The sequence below is a fragment of the Brachyistius frenatus genome, unplaced genomic scaffold, assembly GCF_029030835.1.
Source record: "Brachyistius frenatus isolate BFR_SWC_R1_liver_20210118 unplaced genomic scaffold, ASM2903083v1 Contig_10, whole genome shotgun sequence".
NCBI lineage: Eukaryota > Metazoa > Chordata > Actinopteri > Embiotocidae > Brachyistius > Brachyistius frenatus.
In genome coordinates this window covers 4835639-4857099 of record NW_027210609.1, presented here as the reverse complement: position 1 = coordinate 4857099, position 21461 = coordinate 4835639, and the positions used below count along the sequence as shown (strand labels likewise).

Below are 21461 nucleotides of genomic sequence, written 5' to 3'. Positions count from 1 at the left end.
ATAATAATCTATTTGCCAATTCAATACTACTGAAGAAGAGACGGCAGGCAGAAGTAAAATGAATAAAACATTGAATGAAGGGATCGTGACAGTTCCATTTCAATCTCTCTTTCTCTCACACAATGTCTCGAGGAAGACTTGTGTGCAATTGGGGTAAAATCAGTACTTGGACGGTTGCCTGAGTTTGTATGCACATTGCATTTCTCTGTTCTCTTTATCTCACACTAGACGCCTACGATGCACTACTTTCACAAGCAAAGCAAACGTCTTTTCGCATCTGCTCTCCTGTTTGTTAAGATAGTTTACTGGCAATATCCATGCTGGCTGGTGAGCATTTTATCTGTGGTTAATTAGCTGATGCCATTGGAGCCCTGAGCTAAATATAAATATAAGATACAAAAATGACCCTCTTAAGTGGAAATACATACAGTGCAGGAAGTTAGGGGTGTTTGTGTGTCTTTTAAAATAACTTTTCATAGCTTCAAAAAAAGGTGTGATCATCTAATTAGATATAAGGGGACACAGAGACACAACAAGTCTGCTGGGAAATGAACAGGCATCAGGCATGATCACTTTTAAACTTTTTTTCTTTATTATGCAGGTTTGAAATAAAAGAAGCATTGTGACACAAACTGATGCTGCTGGCAAGGAAAGAAAGGAGCAGCACCCAAAATGTAAAAAATAAAGAAGGAATCATTGTTGTGGTCATCGTCATTTTTATCAAACCAAAGCAAAGAAACAATAAAATAAGAATAAAAATACACCTCCATTGTAAGAAGCAAAAGTGATCTAATTTCTTTCATAAATAAGAAAACCTGTCAAATGGCTGATGGGCAACTAGCAGAAAAACAATATACTGATAACCATTTAAAATATTTATCATTACTGGCTTTACAAATAAAATAACTACAATTGGCAGGTTTTTTTTTTTTTTTACACAACTTAAAATGTTATAGTTTTGCAGCAACTAAAACTGAAATGATGCTACACTTAAGAGATAAAAACGAGATGTCTTTGTCAGCAAAATGCATTTCTGTTAATCACACAAAAGTTAAAAAGATGAGATCAACACAACCAAACACCAACTAGAAATTTATAAAAAAAAAAAAAAAAAAAATCACTGTAATGTGGATGTGATGGCTCCATTCACATATTTCATTACTTCACTTCTGCATGTTGAGGATACCAAACTGACATGATGGTCAGACAAAATAACAAAAGGGAGGGGCAGGCATTTTGAGGCAATATCTTTTTTTTTCTTTTTTTTTTCCCAACATTACATCTCATTTTATCTCACAGCGTTTCTTTCTGTTTTTCTATCTCCCTGCTCTCTATCTCTCACCTGGCTCTTTCCATTTAATGATCTGCAGGACACATATTGTGTATTCAGTTTTAGATTGAACTTTATTGGAAAAAAACACACCAGTGAGCACAGATTTAATGCAAGAACGAGAGTGTGAAATACTCCTCTGAAATCCAGCTGCACAAGGCTGTTAAAATTCACGAGAAAGACTCGACACTCGAACACTGAGACACTCTGGCACACAAGTGTGAGTCTGTGCACGCACACACACACACACACACACACACACACACACATACATACATACATACATACACAACTGCACACGTCATGAATGCGGTACATTCTAACGTCCAGACACATACACACTCACACACGCTCCCACGCATGCACACATACACACACATACACACGCAATGACTTACATGTAATATTAAAGAAGAAACAAATCTATCTGGACTTCCAATTCCCAATTTGATCCCATAAAAGTGATATTTACAATCACACTGTGACAGCTCAGTAGACCTCGACAGGTCGTAAATATTAAAAAAAGATTCTTTTTGTTTTGTTTCTCTTCCCCACCCAAGCTTTTTGTATTAATCTACAGGCCCTTAAGCAAAGCTACCATAACATCAAGGCCTGTGCTGAACATACTAGAAGTTAATATTTCTCTACAGTACAGGGCCCATCGCTTATTGGCAAAAAAGAAAAAGAAAAAGAGAAGCAATTTTTCAAGCTGGAAATAAATAAAACAGCAACAACAATAACAAAAAACAAAACAAAAGGAAAACAAAGTGATTAAAGAAGAAGAAGAGTATTTTTTTCCTTCTCATTCTAATTAAAGCTGGATGGGGTCCCTGAGGGGACTTTGATGGTGACACACAGGAGGAGCGCTCCGCAGCCCCGGCCTGTATCACAGAGGGCATAGACACACAACTCAGAAGGCGGGAGGGGCGGGGGGAAGAGGAGGAGGATGGGGCGGGGGGATTAATAAGTGCTTGGCAAATTTAAACAGCAAGAGGACTGCTAATACATTAAGTGGTACAGACAGTAGTCATCTAGTCAAAAAACTCTGGTCACAAAGTCTAGAAACTGAGAAAAATAATAATTACATTGACGAAAAAAGGTGGTGGTGGTGACGGTGTTTGGGAAGCGGAATGTCTGTGTGTGTGTGTGTGTGTGTGTGTGTGTGTTTGTATGTGTATATTGTATGTCAAGTGTACACTGCATGTAAGTGTGTGCATCAGAAGAGGGTTGGGGGAGGGGGAGAGGAATGGGAGGGGGGATGAGAGTAGACTCCTCGGTGTCGTATTTGTCGACAGAGTATGATCTTCAGTTTCAGGTGAGGTAGAGTGGCTTGTCCCTGCCTATCATGCTGCCACTGAAAAAAAAAAAGAAGACAAAAACAGAGGCTTACATAGGATACAACTGTAAAAACAACTGAATCAAATACTAAAGTAGAGAAAAACGGGAAGTCTTTTTTCCTCATGTAAATACTTGTCTCTAAATGGTGGCCATAATGACATTTTTCTTAGTTTCTGCCTTGCCCAAACCAAAACCTTTTCAATAAAATACATATTTTATAGTAATTGAGCATGAATAGCTCTGCAGACTTGGACTATCTTCCAGTGCTGCAGGACCGGCACAGCCTGCCAAACCGTTTAGTACAATACCAATGAAAACTTGTGTTAGGAACATCTGTTTTTTCTTTTTTTTTTTTACTGCTGTCTGACAAACACATGACAAGCTCTATTATCTCACCATTACCTCACCAGCTGTCTGCTATGTCTCACTGGAATAGAGCTGACAATTTTCAACACTTATATTGTGAAAGCAGAGGGAGAGACGTCTGACATGACAATATATATATATTTCTAAGGGAGTTCTGGTCAAAGACTTGTATCGGATTGCTTCCATCTGCATATATCTCTCAAATTATAAAGGTTACTATGATGTCACATGATATAAGCATTTTTTTTTTACTTTTTAAAAAAAACTTTTTACAATATTTTGGTGAGTAAATACCTCAAACAGCAAAACACAATGTGTACAGTTGGTTGAACTACATTATTTGTCTAAATCCCAAATTTCATTTCAGACCACAGGATTTGATGAGTCTGTCTGCACTGACCTGCAGTGGTTGCCACACTCCCGATTGCAGTATTCACCGTCCCAGTCATGGGTCTGAGCCACTCCAGGACCTGGACCAGGGGCTCCTGGAGACTGGGAACCCCCGATGCTCTTCTGGTACTCTGACTGGAGGTGGGAAAAACTCTAAAGGAGGATCATTGGAAAAATTAAGCCAACATCTTAAGATACAAACTTTTTTACAGCTACACATGTTTCCCAGTTTGTTCCCATACCTGCTGCCCTGGAGGTGGGGAGTGAAGAGAGGCCTGAAGCCCCATCTGGTGAGAGATGATTGGCTGGGACTGGACCTGCTGCATGCGGATAGGCTGGTTGAGGAGCGAGCTCTGGTGCAGGGAGAGCTGCTGGTGGGGGTGAAGTGGTGGGCTGATCTGGAAGGAGGAAGGGGGAGAGGCACTAATGCTGGGCAGCATCTGCGATTGGCTGAGCGTCTGCGACAGAGTGTGGCGAGGGGCGTGTCCTGCGTAGCTCTGCAGGTCGGTGAGAGGGAATGCCCCGGGCCCCAGGTATGGCGATGACGGCTGGGGGGGAGGTGGCACACTGTACAGGGGTGGGTTGGCTGGCATCATGTGTGGAGAGGCCTGGCTTGTTTGGCCACTTTTTGTCTCCACGGGGTCATTGTATGTCTAGAGGTGAGAGACAACCAACAACAATAGTTATACTCCTTAACTTAACCCTTAACGGATGAATTCAGCTTATTTCAAAATAGATCATACTTTAATACTTTTGTGCACACACAGTTTCATTGTGCAAAAAGGGATTTCTGTGTGCTCACTTTTGGATTGACCTGCGAATTAAGTGGTTTAGATCATCTGGCTTGTTTACAACTGTCTAATGGCCCGAAGTCAGCGCTGAAGAATAAGACCCATAGTGCTTGATTATTTCACAATATCACATCTGAAAGATTTCACATTTCTTTGTGGTAAATTAACTGTAGTAATTTTGCTCTGCTCGCCTCCAAATAAAGCAGTATGTCCAGTATTCACACACATTACTATTACACTAGTATGGAAGTTACAGTATGTGCTATGTTAGTATGTAAATACATTTTGAGAAAGATGTTAGCATGCGTACAAAGAGTTGATGGTGACGAAATGACCAAACTGTCCCAGGGTACAGATTGCCCTCTTTTTCAAAACAATACTTCAATAAAGGAAAAGAAAAAGGGGCAGCAGGCATCTCCAAAAATTCAGCAACAATTATTTATGTCATTTTCATGAAGCAAATTGAAAAGCTAAATTGATCACTGTTTCCACAAACTTTGATTTTGCTGTGAAAATTAGGCTACAAATGGTAGCATGCAATATACTGCATTCTACATGTTGCATGCACTAATTGTACACTATTTGTTACCTACAGTAACGTGTTTATAATATCGTGGATAATTCTACCCACGGTTACTGCTATGTTCCTTTTCTATTTATTTATTAATTCTGTATTTACTCAATCCCTCCACCTCACCACCACACAAACCTACATACACTCTACAGGTCTCCCTTTTCTTTCGTGGAGGAAGGTGTATGTGTATGTATGAAATACATCCAGTGTTTCTTATTAACTGTCAGACTGGCTGGAGTGATGTGTGGTGGTCTGCTATTTAGTAATGGCTCACATCCATCCAGCTGAATCCCCGAAATAATCAATGCCATGGGATGAACGGAGGGGACAGATACATTTGCAGGGTCAAGTGGAAAATGAAAGACTGAAGAAATGAGGTGGAGGGAGAGGAAAAGAGTGAGATGACAGGTGTGATATGTTGCAACTTATCTTAAGTGGAGATTGAAAGAAGGTGTGTTGCGGTAGAAGGATTTAATATTCATCAGATGAAATATACGAACAGTATTTATGTTCAAAAACAGTTTATAAAGATTGATACAAATACAAAATTGGTCAAATTCATGACAGACTGTGACCCCCCCCCCCATTTAGATGAATTTAATCACATGCTGTATGTAGGGTTTTTGGATTCAAACGCACACGAAAGAAGTGCCATGACATATAGTGGGTAGCAATCAACCTTTTGTTTTTTCTTCTCCTCCCAAACAGACTAACATACGTCACAAAACAAAAAGGCAACAGGTGCATGCTGAACATGTGAATCCTTCAAATGATGCTCCAATTACCTCCAATTCCACCCACCCCAATTCACTCTGAAAAGACTCCTTCATTGGTAATTAAAAAAAAAAAAAGAGAGTCGTGTTCAATCATGAGATTCAGCCCTGCATTCAGATTGGCTGATCCTGAATGAGTGAAGGAGGGTATGCAGGTTTATTTTTGTCAGTCAGTTTTTTGACTGGCAATCTCCCATCATATAGTATCAATCAAGCCTCTGTATAGGAGCTCTGACATGAATGTCTAATTGCACCAAAAAAAACAAGAGATGAGAATGGTCTTTTTAGTTGAAAGTATGCCACAGTGAAGCGGCTGATGAATTCACTATTCATGCCTTAATCAAGGTGCTTGTTTTCGGCCCATGAGCGTGAAAGGAACTGTGGCGCTGTGCTTAGGGGAGGATGGAGCAGAGGAGGAGCTTGGTATATGCTAATGTAATTTAGAGTTGTATTTGAAAAACAATGCAGAGAGACAGAAATGAAATGCGGTGAACCAACAGATTGAACCCCCCCCCCGCGTACTGTACTATAGAGGCCTTGCAGATGTAAAGCAAGGCGGGGGCAAATTATTCTATGAGCTATTAAGAACAAAATGTGGGTTTGTTTTTCACACAAACAGGGATAGAAATATGTAAACGTTCTGAGCTAAACTGTAGTAACCTGCATGAAGGGGAGAAAGTGTCAGCAAACCTCAGCCAACACATTAGTGGTCCATTAGGGAGAACAGAAACACCAGGAGGAAAGCAAACGACAGGTAATGTCCACCTGTACTCTTATACGTGCACACTGATCAGCACACACACACACACACAAACACAAACAAACACACACACACACACACACTATTATTTTCCATTTCTCCCCAGGTTACAAATCGGGTGTGTTTGAGGCCTAATTTTCACTGTTCTCCTCTGAGCACAAACACACACGCACACACACACACACACACACACACACACACACACACACACACACACACACACACACACACACACACACACACACACACACACACACACACACACATACATACTCGCCCCTCAGTGGAGCTAGTGGACCCTTTCCTTGGAATAAGAGTGAGAGGAATTCTCTGTCTAATTTATCATCCCTTATATCACCACTGACCCATGTATATCAAAGACATGACCCCCCGCTGTTACCTTGGAAACCAGACTGGCTCTGTAGGCGGCCAGGGCTTTCAGGTACTCCTTCTTAGCAGCCTCTGTTTTCCTCTTGTAGCTCTGCAGGAGCAAACACAACAACAACAACAACGATTGATTACAAGGTGATGCCAAAGGCTAAAAAGACCCTGTGGTCCACACTGACTGATGTGGATTAGATTTTGGGAGTCATGGTGTGATTGTGTGACCCGGCAGTGTGCTCTGTGATGAAAAAGATATCAAATGCATTCATTGCACTCATTCATCAGGTCAAGGAGGTTTGACCATCTGCATGATGTTGCTGCGTTTGAATCATTTATTTCTTTGAAATATCCAAACTGAAATGTCCAGAAAGCTTGTGCACAATAACATGAAAATATAAAGTTTTATGGAGTTAAATGTAGAGTGAGACACTGTGTGTGTGTGTGTGTGTGTGTGTGTGTGTGTGTGTGTGTGTGTGTGTGTGTGTGTGTGTGTGTGTGTGTGTGTGTGTGTGTGTGTGTGTGTGTGTGTGTGTGTGTGTGTGTGTGTGTGAGAGTGTATTAAGCTTTTCAGTCTTTTCCTCTATTAAGACTGTGGCTCATCGCTTAATCAGAGCTGATGTCTCGGCAAATCATTCAGTTGAGGAAAAAATACAAAATACAAAATTTCAAAACAGCATTAGCAAAGAGGCAATCGCAGGCCTTCTGAATGAACCTCAAATGATGCGTTGAGACAGGGAATTCAAGTTAATGTCATCACATGTCACTCGCAGGCTCTTTATAGTCGCCATGGCCTTTTTAATACAAGTTGCAAGTTGCAAAAAGTCCACCCTTAAATCGATGAAGAAGGACTTGGATCATCTTTGGGACATTTTAATATGAAGGAGAGTGTGTGTTTGTGCGAGAGTGAATGCAATGGGTAATTACTGATCCTCAGTGAGACTGTCTGTGGCTGCATGGACAGGGTCATTTTCTTTCAAAGAAGGTGGTGTAGAATAACCATTAAGCATTCATGTGTTGCCAAATGCACATAGGCTGGCAGCCGCGAACGCATACAGTCAGTAAACAAACAGACGTACACATAGAACAGCAAACAAACCAGGATGAAGCCAGATACAATCTCTTGCTCAAACAGCAGATGTTTGTCCTCTCAACCTATTTAAAATATTATTATTATTATTTTCCTTCTATGATATACATTCAGATATTTGGGAACAAGACTGGATGAATTAGGAACTCCAAAATACAAGTGTAAACACAATAAAACACAATAAAAGGTAAATAATCCCCATCATTTAATCAATTACGCTTCTTGTGAAAAACAAACAATGAAACAAACGTGACTTAACCCTCACCTCATACATACTGATAGACCCACGGTTGCTTCTTTAATAACCCAAACTACTCCCAGCAGCTTTAATTTCGAATTAATTTAACATAGCTAATGATTCGCGTAACGATGGATACTTTTAAATAAATTACCATGCCTAAGGATGTCTAATTATTCCAAAGTGAGTGGATTCATTAGCAATTGAAGCCGTCAAAGGCTGCAGGTCAGTATGAATTAAAAATAACAAAGCTGCAAGGGGAGAGCATATGCCTCCATCGTAATCCTGACACGGAGGTGTCCCGCCTGAATTAGCCCCTAATTGTACCTTAATGAAATGTTCTTGTTTGATAACCAGTTAATTACAGGAGACAATAACTCTGCACCCTGCTGACACTGAAGGGAGTGATTAGCCTACGACCAAAAGACCGAGCGATCGGTGAGAGCAGGAGGAGGAAGAGGAGGAGGAGTTGAAGGAGGTGGAAGACGAGGAGGAGAGGAAACAAACGGGAAGTAAAGATGGATGAGAGAGATGAAAAGAAGGCAAGGGAGGGAGGGGAGTTCAATTAAAAAACAAACAAAAAAGAAACAGATAAGAGCATGTGAATTGTCGACAAGAGGCAGAAAACGGGCTGAAAAATTGGTTGATATAGTTGCATTGATGCTAAAACTTAAACCTGCACACGACGTTTAGTTTCAAAGTATACCGTTTCAAAAGAGTGACTGTTTTTTCCCCTTCTGTCTCCGACTTTTCACGACTACATAACTCCGACACGCGGACTCAATTAAATAAAGGTAAGGTTTCTCTTCCTTCCTCCCCAAATCCATTATCACTGTTCCTCCTTACTGTTGTAAAAACTGAAAATTGATCTTAATCTTAACTAACAGAACCAAGAAAAATGTTCTTTTGTGTTTCTGGGGCAGCTTTAACACGTAGTCACCTTGAGGAATAACACAGCCCAAATAACACATTGATCTCGCACTATAAAGCGAAGGCCTTCGGGAATTAAAAAAAAACTCAGTATAGCATGCAAGCTACGGAAAACATTTAATAAAAAAGAAAATATGAACATAAACATGAATAACAAAAAAAAAAAGGACTTTGTTCTGCCAAACTCAAGGATGGCACTGGAGAATACACAGCACAAGCAAAGTGGGAAAAAATGCACACTGAAGCTCAACAAAAAGAATCGTAAAAAAGAACACAAATCACAACAGTGAAACTTCTGATCATTTCTTCAATAAACTACAGCAATAAAGAAAAAAAAAAAAAAAAAAAAAAAACCCCGCTGCCTTCAATGCATTTATGTGAATTCTGCTGCATGGTGTGTTTGAGGAGTGCGATACGTAATTGGAAACAGGGGTCATGATCTAGTTAAAACAAAGCTGCGTGCAGGGGAAGGGTTGTGTTTACATTCTGGTGCTCCTGCATGGCTCCAGAGGGTCTGACTGTTACATTATAGAACACACCTTATCGGTCCTATCGAGATGACGTGACAGCATCGGCATAACGGCATATTTAGCAACAGATCAAGAGTAGGGGAGGCTAGACATGCGTATAATCTATATATTTTAAGTGTCTTAGATATAAGATGATAGATGCACTTCACTGCAACATTAGCCGTGGGTACAGTACAATGTACATCACAAGTTTATACCATTTTGAAAAGAAAGGGCAGGATTATTGATAATGTTAATGAGTATTAGCGTGTACTAACTGAATTGGTTGCACTTTGTAAATACAGTTATCAAGTTTATCTATTTGTTGTGCTGCAATACATGACAGTGCTAGTCAGTGAGAATAATTACAGCAATCACAGTGTTATTGCCCAGACAGGGTACTACATTTCATTCCATAATGACATCATTACCTCCAGTTAATTATGTGTCTTGCAAGGTGACACATTTGATTAAACACATGGATGCACAAACAAATAAAAAAAATTAGCTGCGGCATGGTGCAGTAAATGAAAGGATTTTTTTTTTTTTTTTTTTTTTGAATGGTGAAAACGCCATATTGCTGTTTCATTTCTGCTCCCAGGTACAACTATGAAGGGTAAATGCATTTAGGATAAGAGAGAGAGAGAGTGAGTGACACAGCAAGAGAGAGAGACGTATCTACAGTGCAACATCTAAGGTGAAAAAGAAACCAGGACACGAAGGGTTAAGAAGCACAAACAATAACATTTCAGGAGCAGATGTCCTTGAGGCAAAACCAAGGACAAGGCAATTGCTAATCTTGTATTCCCAGCATGATCAAATCACCAGGCAACAGATATAAATAAAAGGACAGGAAATGAGGAATTCACATTCAAGGGTGTCAGCGGTGAAATGAAGATTCATGGTGAAGAGCCCCGGTGAAGGCGGCAAAAATTAACTGCAAATAAAAGGGACAGACGGCCTCCAAAGTCCAGCGTATAAAGTAGGTTTGGTGGGAGAAAAACACACACATGCTAGATGGGGTCTGGTAGATGGTGGCTGGGGCTGAGGAGAATGGGCTGCACTTTGTCATGGAGACAGGTGCTTTTACTTGACACCCAATAGGCTGCGCCCTGACTGGATATTCTAAAAATATGAGTCTGCGCATGATCATCAGACTGTCTCGTTTTCCATTCATTTCACACCATCATTTCTTACCACAAACACACACAAACCCTTTGACTTTGTCTGTTGGTCTGGAATGATAACCTGAAACAGAAAGTGCGCTGGACGAGAATACTCCAACCTGCAGTAAATATTAATGGAGTTTCATATGCACATGTCAGGTTGTAATAAAACTAAACTGGTTCTTGAAAGTATTCAGAATATATATTATATATCCACCCTGCCGATGGTTTTCACTTAAAAAAACAACAACATGCAAAATAGTTTACTGCAATAAGACAGTGTAATAATGCATTTCTACCGGTTGATTCTGTGCTGTTGGTTCATTTCTAATTTGCAAATAAATGCATTAGAAAAAACATAATAGCATTTAATACATGAATCTACCCTCATACAAAATACAGTATGTGCTTTGCTGTTGTGAAAGCTGTCATCATGCAGATTTGGTAACAGCTATTTGATTTTATGACCAAAATCTAAAGTTTCTGTTGCCGCATTATTTCATTTAACAAACACATATTCTTGTGCAGATTTTGTTTTATTACGTCTAGGATTTCCGCGTAGACCTTGGCGATATTATATGAAGCATGCTCCTATGCTCATAGAAACATCTTAAGTTAGAAAGACATAATAAGATGACCAGCAATAGAAAAGCTGCACAGCATTGGTTGCAGCTGCGTTAGATAGATGCATACAAGAGATACTATCGAGTCACAGTTTGCTGAAAGTGTTACAAGAGGTACTCATCATCTCAATCTGTGAAAGCTTTAGAGTTACAGTACTTGTAGTGAAATTAACCTGTGAATTTGCAACAAAAAAAAAAACAACAACAAAAAAAAAATCTAAAATTAGGCTGCTAGCAATTTCATTCTCCATTCATGCTAATTTGTAACACATCATTTGACTGGTTACTAATCAACTGTTGCTCTGCCTAGCACTGTGAATTGTCATTAACATTGCAATTAACACCTTTAAGCTGTTGCAATCAGTATTTTTAAAATAATGATTGGATTATGTGACTTACTTATTTGTAACTGAAAAAAAATTGCTAATAATAACGAAAAAAAGATAATTATCGCCAACTCTGCAGTTCCTCTTCTCTATAAATCTATTAGATCCACCAAGAGTTGGTGGAAACGAAAAACTGAGCTAAAAGGGGGTTGAATATTGGACTTATACTTGCCAGGTGGACAAAAAGGAGACTCCAAATAATTGGTAATGTTGCTCCATAGCTGCTGCATGTGTGAATGGGGAACTGTTTGCCGACAAGGTCAACATCAGCTTAATGTCAGTTTTGTGGTTACAGATTGTTTTGTTAGCCTTCAGATGACCAGTACCAGGACGCTGAACCAGTAATGTCACTTTCAAGTGTATTAAATAATTCAAATTGTATAACTTGGATTTTCATTTGTGAGGAAGACTGTGTTATTTGTTCTTTCAGAAGTTATACTGTCCTGCTTTCAATGTCAACAATCAATTACAAATGTATTCTCCATACTCTGAGTGTACATGTTGCACAATATTAATCTACCTGTTTCTGCTCCTCTCCGAGGCCGTCCCACATGGAGGCGACTATTTTGGATACGTCTCCAAAAGTGGCGTTGGGATTCTGTCCTTTAATGGCTGCCTGGGTGTCTCTGAAGAACAAGGCGTAGGCCGACACAGGCTTTGTGGGCTCATTGGGATCCTTCTTCTTCTTCTTTTTTTGGGGTTTGGGCTTGGGCTTCATCATCTCTGAAGACGGCCGTTTCTCACCCGTGATCTGAAAGACCATCAGTAGGACACACAAAAAAAGAAAAACGACAGCTTATTGACACTGAAATTGGGTCAATTTATTTTGAACCCCCCCCCCAAAAAAAAAAAAACCCACAGAGTGACTAATTGTATCTCTAATGACTGCTTATAACATTGTGTCCAGGTGAGGCATGTAAACTTCATTAAATCTATAATTCAATTTCTCGTGTTTGAATATTGCAGCAATGTTTCACTGACAACACTTTTACACAGGCAATGGCTGACAGCAGTTTTTTTTTTTTTTTTTTTTTTTCCCCTGCCTTACTTTGTCAAAAATAACATCTGTTTGTTGAATTTATCAAACCTTTTCAAATCTTTATTTTGCAGTTGTTCAGCAAGTCATAAATTCTGACTTTTCCTGCTATGTGTGAAAGGAATTTTAAATCGCCTGCTGTATCTGCTCTGGCTTTGATGTGGTCTCGGAATGAATTGAAGAGAGCAAATGGAATTACTTACTGATAGGAAAGATGGTAATCATTTTTATTCACACACAGTGAGAAGCACAGCAGAGATGTATAGGCAGAGAAATATATTTTTTAAACTAAAGGATCCCCTACTTGTTATACTGTATCACTGCGAGCGCGCAGTTAAATACACAGATGAATCTGAACCACTGTGCAAGTGACAGATTCAATTATACACTCATTCACATTCCCCCGACAGAAACGAAGCAAATCCACAGAGACATTGGTTGGTGGGCAATTTATGAAAGCAGTTTTGCAGATTTACATAAACCAAATGAATGTAAACAAGTATCCTTCTCTTCTCATTTAAATGAATGAGTGATTTAAATGAAGGATTGGTAGCTTTAGAAGCAGACTGAGAACATGGTAAACCTGGGACAACGCTGGGTTGGAGTGGCAACAAATCACGTTTGTTCAGTTGATGGTCAACCCATTAAAACATTTTTTTTTAATAAATTTAAATTTGTTCACAATATAAGGAAAACGGTTTCATGCCAGGTCCTTTGTGATTAAAAGTTAGCTAACAAACATGCCATGGTAATGAATTGCTACTTTTTCACAGATGTGTAATTGGAGAAGAAGTTTGTCTGAGGGTGAAATTATCTCGCAGAAAAGAGAAGATCGTGTTGCTTTTAAGAAATAACCAGATTTTGAGCTCTTTCCAAATGTTGCTTTTGATTTAAATGTGCTGCTCTCAATAAAGAGAAGAGGAAATAATTAAAAAGAAAATTCTCCAGCTTGATTAAAACAAAAACCAAATATCTCAAATGATTTTTTTTTTCCTTTTCAAATGTGACACCACACTGTGCCACACCATAGGAAAAAAAACATCTGTAACTCCATCTCCAGCCAAACTGCACAACCATGTTTGAGTTTTCCAGGCAAACAAATAAAAGAACACACGCTGTATTCCTCTTAAAAATCAACACTGAATGAAGCAAATGAACCATCTCAGAGAAGCACTGCCAAGCCCCTGCCTCTATCTCTACTACCACAAGCCAGAGAAGCCACGTGTACCTTCGAATGAGGATCAGTCTCCTCTTCCTGATTGGAGCTTGAAGGGGAGGGTGTGGCGGATTTACTTCCAGGAGGTGAGGGGGAGCCATGAGGCAGTGCACTCCGGCTGACCTGAGGGTTTAGCTGGGACAGTGCACGCATGGGGTTGGACAGTATCGGAGGTGAGCTGTTTATCAGGGGGTGGTTATAATGAGCGCCGTCGAGGTGCTGGTGATGGTGTTGCTGTTGGTGGTGGCGCAAAGCCATCTCCTGCATCTGGGGTGAGAGAAGAACACCAGCTTTACTATCTTCTCCTCTACTCAAAGTGATAAAAGTTTGCCAATTAGCCAAATATGCAAATATTTAGACGTGGAGATGACATTTTTCAAATTGGAGAATTGTGTATGCGTGTTGGATAAAATATGAATAGTACAAAAAAATATTGTGCAAAAAATTGTGATACGTTGTAAAGAGGGACATATTGGTTGGGAGAAACAATACAAACAAAAAAGCTCTCGTTCAGGATTAATTGTTGATCTGAGGCTGGTGGCAAGACCAAATGCTCACTGTTTTCAAATTTGTAGGTTTGAGGCGAGGTTATTTATTGCTTGGTCTGTACCTGACTTCAACATTGACCTTTATATAGCGGCACATTTTTTATACTGCTTAATAAGCTAAATATCTAAACACAAACCAACCAACAAACCAACGAAGACAACTCACTGCAATGTCACATCAGATAGTGTCTTTGTTCCCTCAATGCTAACAACATCCACTGTTAACTAACCGGACTAGAAAAATATGTGACGTCAGCAAGTGATTTTAAGCCTGGACAGTTTTTGATTTATTGGATGTTGCAATTTTTGTGTTAGTGGATCCAGAAAATACTTTCATTAAGGTGTTGGGTGGAGCCTGATGTTGTATGAGGAAATAGCAATCACACAAAATACACACAGAAACAAGTGAAATCAATTACTGAGACCTTAAAGCAGCCATAATTCATATTTTTAAATTAACAATTAAAAAAAAAAACTCTGCAGACTCTGCAGTTCTCCGCATCTTTACAGTGTTCAGCTTCTTTAAGCTGCAGTGCTTTTGGTTTAACATTGTTTACGGCCGTAGCAGGCAGCATGTGTTCAGCAACCAATGTTTCAAATATAGCTGTACACTACCTGCTCAGCACCACATGGCAGACAGACACAGTTAGAGACGAGCTGGTAAATACAGAGGAGCATTTAGGAGCTAAAGAGGAAGATATGCCCATCAGTCATGAATGACGACCGGAGCTAAAATGAGAGTGCATATGGGACTTCAATTCATCACCTGAACTCAAAATAAATAATATTTTCGGTTTCTAATGAAACTGCCATAAAAACAAAAAAATGATGTCATTTTTCAATTGAGCTCTTTATTACACTTAAATGTACAATCCATGATTCTTATTGACTTCTGATGACTTTTACAGGCAACAAGTGCAGTCCCTCCATTGTGGTAGTGGGGAAGACTTCAGTTATTGCTTCTGAAAATCATTTTTGAAAAGCCAGAGATCTCAGCACCTGCTAAAGCTATCGTCCATGGTATTGATCATCAACCCTGTCAACCCCCTGCAGATATATTATGCTTAGTGTGTCCTATAAAAGGAGAAAAATATTCCCTACAACATCTTTTGAAGCATTTGGGAGCACAAGTGGAAACAAAAAAAAAAAAAGTCCTCACAGCTGGAGAATGACCTCTACACGGAAAAAACCCTGCATTGTTTACAGAGTCAGCCTCGCACAAAGTTCTGCTCCTAGTCGTCCTAAAAGATCTTCAATAATAACTACATCAAAAGCTTTTTTTTCAAGATTCATTAGGACAGAACATGAGCACGGACCAAAGGATGCTTTTAATGCAGGCATTAATGTTTGGCAATTTACAGATCAGAAAATGATGAACTAGCATTTGTTAGCTCTTTTAAACATTTATGAGTTAAATAATACATTACACATTAGTGCAGTGCTAAAAAGATCAAATTGAAAGGGCCCGAGCATATGAAGTCTTGATAAACACGAGTAGAGGTTCAGAGATGAAGGCTTAGCTCTCTAATCATAATTGGTCCCAGTAGATTGCTAGAATAAAAATGCACAACAAAGTAATGTTGTGTGAGGCTCTGGCCTGCTTTGAAAACTCATAATATTCACACGACATTAGATTCTGTGTTTGCCTCAGCAGCTGCTCACAAAAGCCAGCCGTGAACAAAGACATTCCTTTTGCATTTCAAATAACCGAGCTTTAACCTCCCCCCATCCACAGCAATCTCCAACGTCCAATCATAATTCAAAACACCATTGCTACACTTCTTAAAACATGAGGAAACAGCTTCAGCAAAATGAGCCGATAGACGAGAAAAAAAAAAGGAGGAAGAAAGAAGGAGGAAAAAGAAGGAAATAGAAATCCATTAATTTTCCATTTTCCATGGACTTGCTCTTTAAGTGTCCTCACAAACCAAGAAGCATTGAAAAACCAATTAATCAAACATGAATGGCCTATCATAGCTATAGCAGATGCATTTCCATAGCAACAGCCTCCAGGCAAAATTGTCACCCTTTAATCTGAGTCACACCATGTTTAATATAAACAAGAAGGAGACATGCAAAGGAGAAGAGTTCACGGGGGGAAGGCACCACGGCATTGTGGGGTGTCAACCTCATAAGAGTAAAGACAAGAACAAAAAATATAGGGTCACTAAAGCTCTACAGACAAACATAAATCTACATCTAAATTCCTACTGGAGGAAAATTATAGGTGGAGATTGGTTTGCATTCATACTCTCATTTTTCATTATATTAACTCCGTTTTCATTAGAGTTACTGGTTCTGTAATAAGCGGTTATAATCAGAAAATACAGAAACATATGAACCATTCCACTTCAAGTGTGACACTGATGGCGGACCGTGTATTATATAAGAATGAAAGTGTTCTATTCCTATTATGAAAGCCTGCATTACCTTATTACAGTTATGAAAACTGGCTTTATACTGTATAACAGACCGAGTGCTCATTACTCAAAACACTCCCACTGTGATAATTTTCTCCGAATAATCATACCTATATCCCTTTTGAAAATGTCTCAGAGTGCTTTGAGTTGGTGCTTTCACCTGTGTGAGACAGAAAGAGCAAGACGTTATCACATAGCGCCATCAAGCCTGAGCTAAATAAAGCTAGCTGCAGACGGCTGTACAAATATTATGAAAGAATCTGACAAAGGTTGGCGGTTGCCATAGGTACTGTATGCTAATTCCTAATGGTATCATCCAAATGGCTGGCCGAAAAAGGTGGGAGTGCATGGTGAGTAACAGGATTTAGTTGATCACTGCTCTCTCTGCCTTTAGCATGTAACACATACTGACTTTTCATGGACTCTTGACATAAATGGCAAGCCTGTAATGCTGATTTTATTTCTGGAGTCATAACTTTGGCCTGTGATACAACATCAAATTTATGTTGGAGTAAATCTGAGGACATTGTAAATAGTCTGATTGGATGTTGAAGTAGCTGACGCATTGAAAGCTCTGCTAATCAATATTTTTTTTATTTTATTTTGCTATATTTCACGGCTACATTTTTTTTAATTTAGTTTATGTTGGATTCTCGTGATTTTTTTTTGTAGCTGCGCTTAACCTCCAGAAATGTAGCCGTTTGTTGTAAAGCCCCAGGAGATCAGAGTCCCTCATAAGGACTGGAGGGAAAGCAAGAGGGAAGGAAAGAGGTAACAGAAACAGAGATACAGAGTAAACAGGAGAAAAAAAGTACAGCAACTAGAGGAAAAAAACAAAACCCCAACAACATGACCTAAGTAGTAAAATCCATCCCCAAAGTTAGCAAAGGGACAGTTTGATATTGCTTTTTGGTGATGAGCAGCCAGGCAGACCTAAACTGTGATGTAAAGCCAGGAAACTCGGTGTGAACGTGTTCCTCTGCCATCGTTACGCCTGTCGTGTTTGTATTCACATCTTGTACATCATAGTCAAATGGGAGTCAAATAACAAAGGCTTTCCAATTATGTGTAGCACATTGTGTGCGAGATGGAATATCACAAAGCCATTGTTCCCCTGCTCCTGCTGACCTTACCTTTGAAATGGTTTCACGGCCGCTCCAATTGCCTGCACCATTTGATTTAGCTAAGGGGATTTGACCAACCAGCACAGAGATGAGAGAAGGGAAGAAGAGAGCCCTATACCCAGCTACAAGGAGAAAGAGGAGAGAGTCACACCGGAGGAGTAAAACAGCTAACCTTGCTCTGTCCTTATGATGATTATAGCAGAGTGGCATCTGTTACATTATTTAAAAAAAGCCAGTTGATTGCTATGCAGGTTTTATTGCACTGGCATCATAGTAAACCTGTCTCTGGATGCCACCAAATCAATAAATGTTGTGGTCAACTCGTTAGCACCATCTAAAATAAATCCTCTCTGTCCGTCAGTTTTTTAATTAAGTGCTTTCAGTAAAGCTAGAATTAGTTGGCCTATTTCAGATTGTAAGTGAAAAGTGAAATTTAATTGCTAATGACTGAGCACTTTGTTCTTACAATGCTGCGTGATATGTGCCTGATTAAAATTTTTGAAGAAACATCGCCTGCTGGTCTGTTTTCATCAGCACTACCAGTCACTCTCTTAATCTTGTCCTGCCCTGTTTGAATACACGGTGATCAATGCCTCTGAGTCCTGAGACTTTCCTCTCCTCACTCCCTGCTTGACTGGAGCCATCTTGTTTAGAGTGATGGCTCACTCACACAGGTTCACGGCTGCTATTGTAAAATCAGCCAGCGTTTAATTGAAACAAATGACTATAATAATAGAACATTATCCCTGCAGGCACCCAGCCATGACAGCTTTAATTAGAGGCGCGTTCAAGACTGATCCTTCAAAAGCACAGCCACCGCGCAACAAGGTGGTAAACATGCCTTTAGGTGGGGAGCCACAGCCCTCAAAGCTACTTCTCATTCACCCTGAGGGCAAAGCACTAACAACTCTGTTCCTCAAAGAGCCTTCGAGCCTCCCACCTCCTCCTCCTCACTTGCTCCCTCACTCTCTCTTCATCCATGTCTTTGGTTTATCAAGCTTATATATACCCAGGAGGGTCATTTACACAAGCTGAGGAGAATTAATAAGAGAGTGGATTCATGTATCATACGCTACTTAAGTATGAAAGCTAAGGCAAAATGCTGTATCTGCCTACTTGTGACATCAGACAGATGCTAAGTAAGGAGATGTGATGGGCAGCGCACGCCAGGATGTTCCAGGATGTTTAAGAAAGAAAAAAAAAAATGTTAAGCTTATTTGGGTGGGTTTTAAAAGTAGCAAGACTTTAAGGCAAGGTGACTTTGATTTCAATGTGATATAGAGCTTTAGTCAAGCCAAGTGTATTTAGCAACACACTATTAAAACCTCATTTCTTTTATTAGTTTGGCAGTTGCTCCCTGTTGCCAAAACAAGGCACTATAAGGTCACTTTCAATCGTTGCAATTACATGTTCGTCAAAAGGAAAGAAAATATAAAATAGTTGCTATTGCACGTCCTGTGCCGAACTGTGATCATGTAATTAATCTGGCAGAAAAACAGCAACACCTCACAAACTAGCAGTAAGGAAATAATTAACAGTTTTAACACAAACTTTACAGGAGAGAAAAAGGCAATTTATTTCAGGCACGTCTGAAGCAGCCGCCACGCTGTTGAAATGGACTTTGCCACTAAATCTCTCAAAGCCAAAAACAGTCAGCATATTGGATATTTTCTTTAAAATGCAGGAATAACTTTTGAATTGTGCCGTGCAGATAAAGTTTAAAAACATGCAAAAATCAAAGTAAAGTCATAACAAAGCAAAATGGAAAAAAGGTCAACTTTTATGCTGTTGTTCTTACCTCTTTGAGTGGATATTGTATTTTTATTCATAATAATAAAAATAATAATAATAATGTTGTAAAAGTATTGCAGGTAGCATTTGCACAAAGAAGCTGATGTTTCTGGTTGAGATTGACTGCTGGTTTGTAAAGTACTGTACCACCCTGAGCGTCTCTCAGAGTGAATCCGCAGCAGCAACAAGACAGTGGTTGATTTGCAGATAGTAATGTCATGATGTCCCCCTCGGCACCATCCTCCATGTTCCTCATTACTGCTAATGTTAGAACCTCCTTTGCTCTTCTCTCTCTCTATCTTCCTCTTTATTTTTCTCCCCCCTCCAGTTCTTTCTCTTTTCCCTCTGTCTTTTTTTTGTTTTTTGTTTTTTTTGTTCTCTCTCTCTCTCTTGTTCTCTCTCACTGTCTCTTCCTCCCCTTCCCTTGCTCCCTCTCAGCCCGGGCGTGTCTCTGAGCTCACCTCACAAAGCAAAGCGTCAGAGAATCAGAGCCTTGCCTGACATGACATGTAGGAGACGGTTGTGAGGAGCGGCAGGGACACACACTCTTGACAGCAGAAGGCAAAGCTCTTCTGCTCCCACTAATGAGACTCCTGACTGCCGCGTCAAACACATTTTGTGTGTGTGTGTGTGTGTGTGTGTGTGTGTGTGTGTGTGTGTGTGTGTGTGTGTGTGTGTGTGTGTGTGTGTGTGTGTGTGTGTGTGTGTGTGGGCGCGCCCATGCTTGCACAACAACAAAACAAAAAGACGAACATGCAGAAGTAATGAACACAAAAACAACAAACGGCACATACAGTACAGTATTCGTATGCAAGTGGAGGTCATAAGAAGGTTATTTATATGTGTGTAAAATCCTGTCAGAGAATATCATACATGTCTAAAGGAGGCCAGCTTCACCGTATTCACTAGCTTTGAATATTACAGCAGCAGATTGCCAAACTAATTAACTTTTTACTATTTTGTCAGAGCAAAAAAAACCTAAACAAAAAAAACCCCACAAGTTTTTGATAGTTCTGTTAAAAGAAAACTTTTAACAGGTTTTCACAAAGAATTAACATCCCAACACATTTAATAGTTGAGATTTCCCTTCCTGGTAAAAGTGGAAACAACTACTGGTTTGTTACTGAGAGTTAATTTGTACAGTAAATCCTATAAAATTTGAGATACTGGAAACTTTGGCATACTGTGTGTCTTTGGTGACATTTTCAGTTTAAATTTGTGATATCGTGATAGAATTTGTTGGCAAGATCAGGGATGGCTGCTGCCTGTGAACGCAGCCTGCAGCTCAGATTTCTTGGTCCTGGATTAATGCAGCACACTATGAACTGTGTTGCGTTGAATACACCAAGTGTTTTAATCACCGTGACTCACTCTTGTGTACATTAACAGACAGAGTGGCAGTGTTGTGTTGAACTGGTTGCTGGTGGCACAGCAGGGGAGACGTCCCAGAGTGAGATGACATGGGACGGATCTCCACTGCCAACAGGGCTGAATATTCCTGGTGGTGAACGCAGAATGAGCTGATGGATGGTTGAGATAGGGCACAGTGCAATATGGACACGATTTCATGGCATGATAAATCTCAGCAGGGGCGCGTGGCTAAGTGTAATATGAAATCCCTTATCTTTGTATCTGCTTCATAACACCAGCTATCTGCTGCAGCTGAATCTGCGTTTGTTTC

The 21461-nt window shown here is 39.8% G+C and overlaps 1 protein-coding gene across 4 annotated transcripts in view; it reads right to left on the bottom strand.

Annotated features, from left to right (window-relative positions):
* Positions 1-569: 569 nt before the first annotated feature.
* The window catches only part of tox2 (TOX high mobility group box family member 2), an 89656-nt gene continuing 68764 nt past the window's right edge, over positions 570-21461 (bottom strand). For 2 of the 4 annotated variants that reach the window (XM_069691020.1, XM_069691019.1), the window contains 6 exons: positions 13910-14164; positions 12166-12396; positions 6723-6803; positions 3667-4077; positions 3435-3577; positions 570-2684 (listed from right to left, as the gene is read on the bottom strand). In XM_069691020.1, coding sequence (XP_069547121.1) covers positions 2642-2684; positions 3435-3577; positions 3667-4077; positions 6723-6803; positions 12166-12396; positions 13910-14164 — 1164 coding nt within the window. In that variant the 3' untranslated portion in view covers positions 570-2641. The remainder of the gene's footprint in view (positions 2685-3434; positions 3578-3666; positions 4078-6722; positions 6804-12165; positions 12397-13909; positions 14165-21461) is intronic. The other 2 variants (XM_069691022.1, XM_069691021.1) reach the window with 1 other exon arrangement.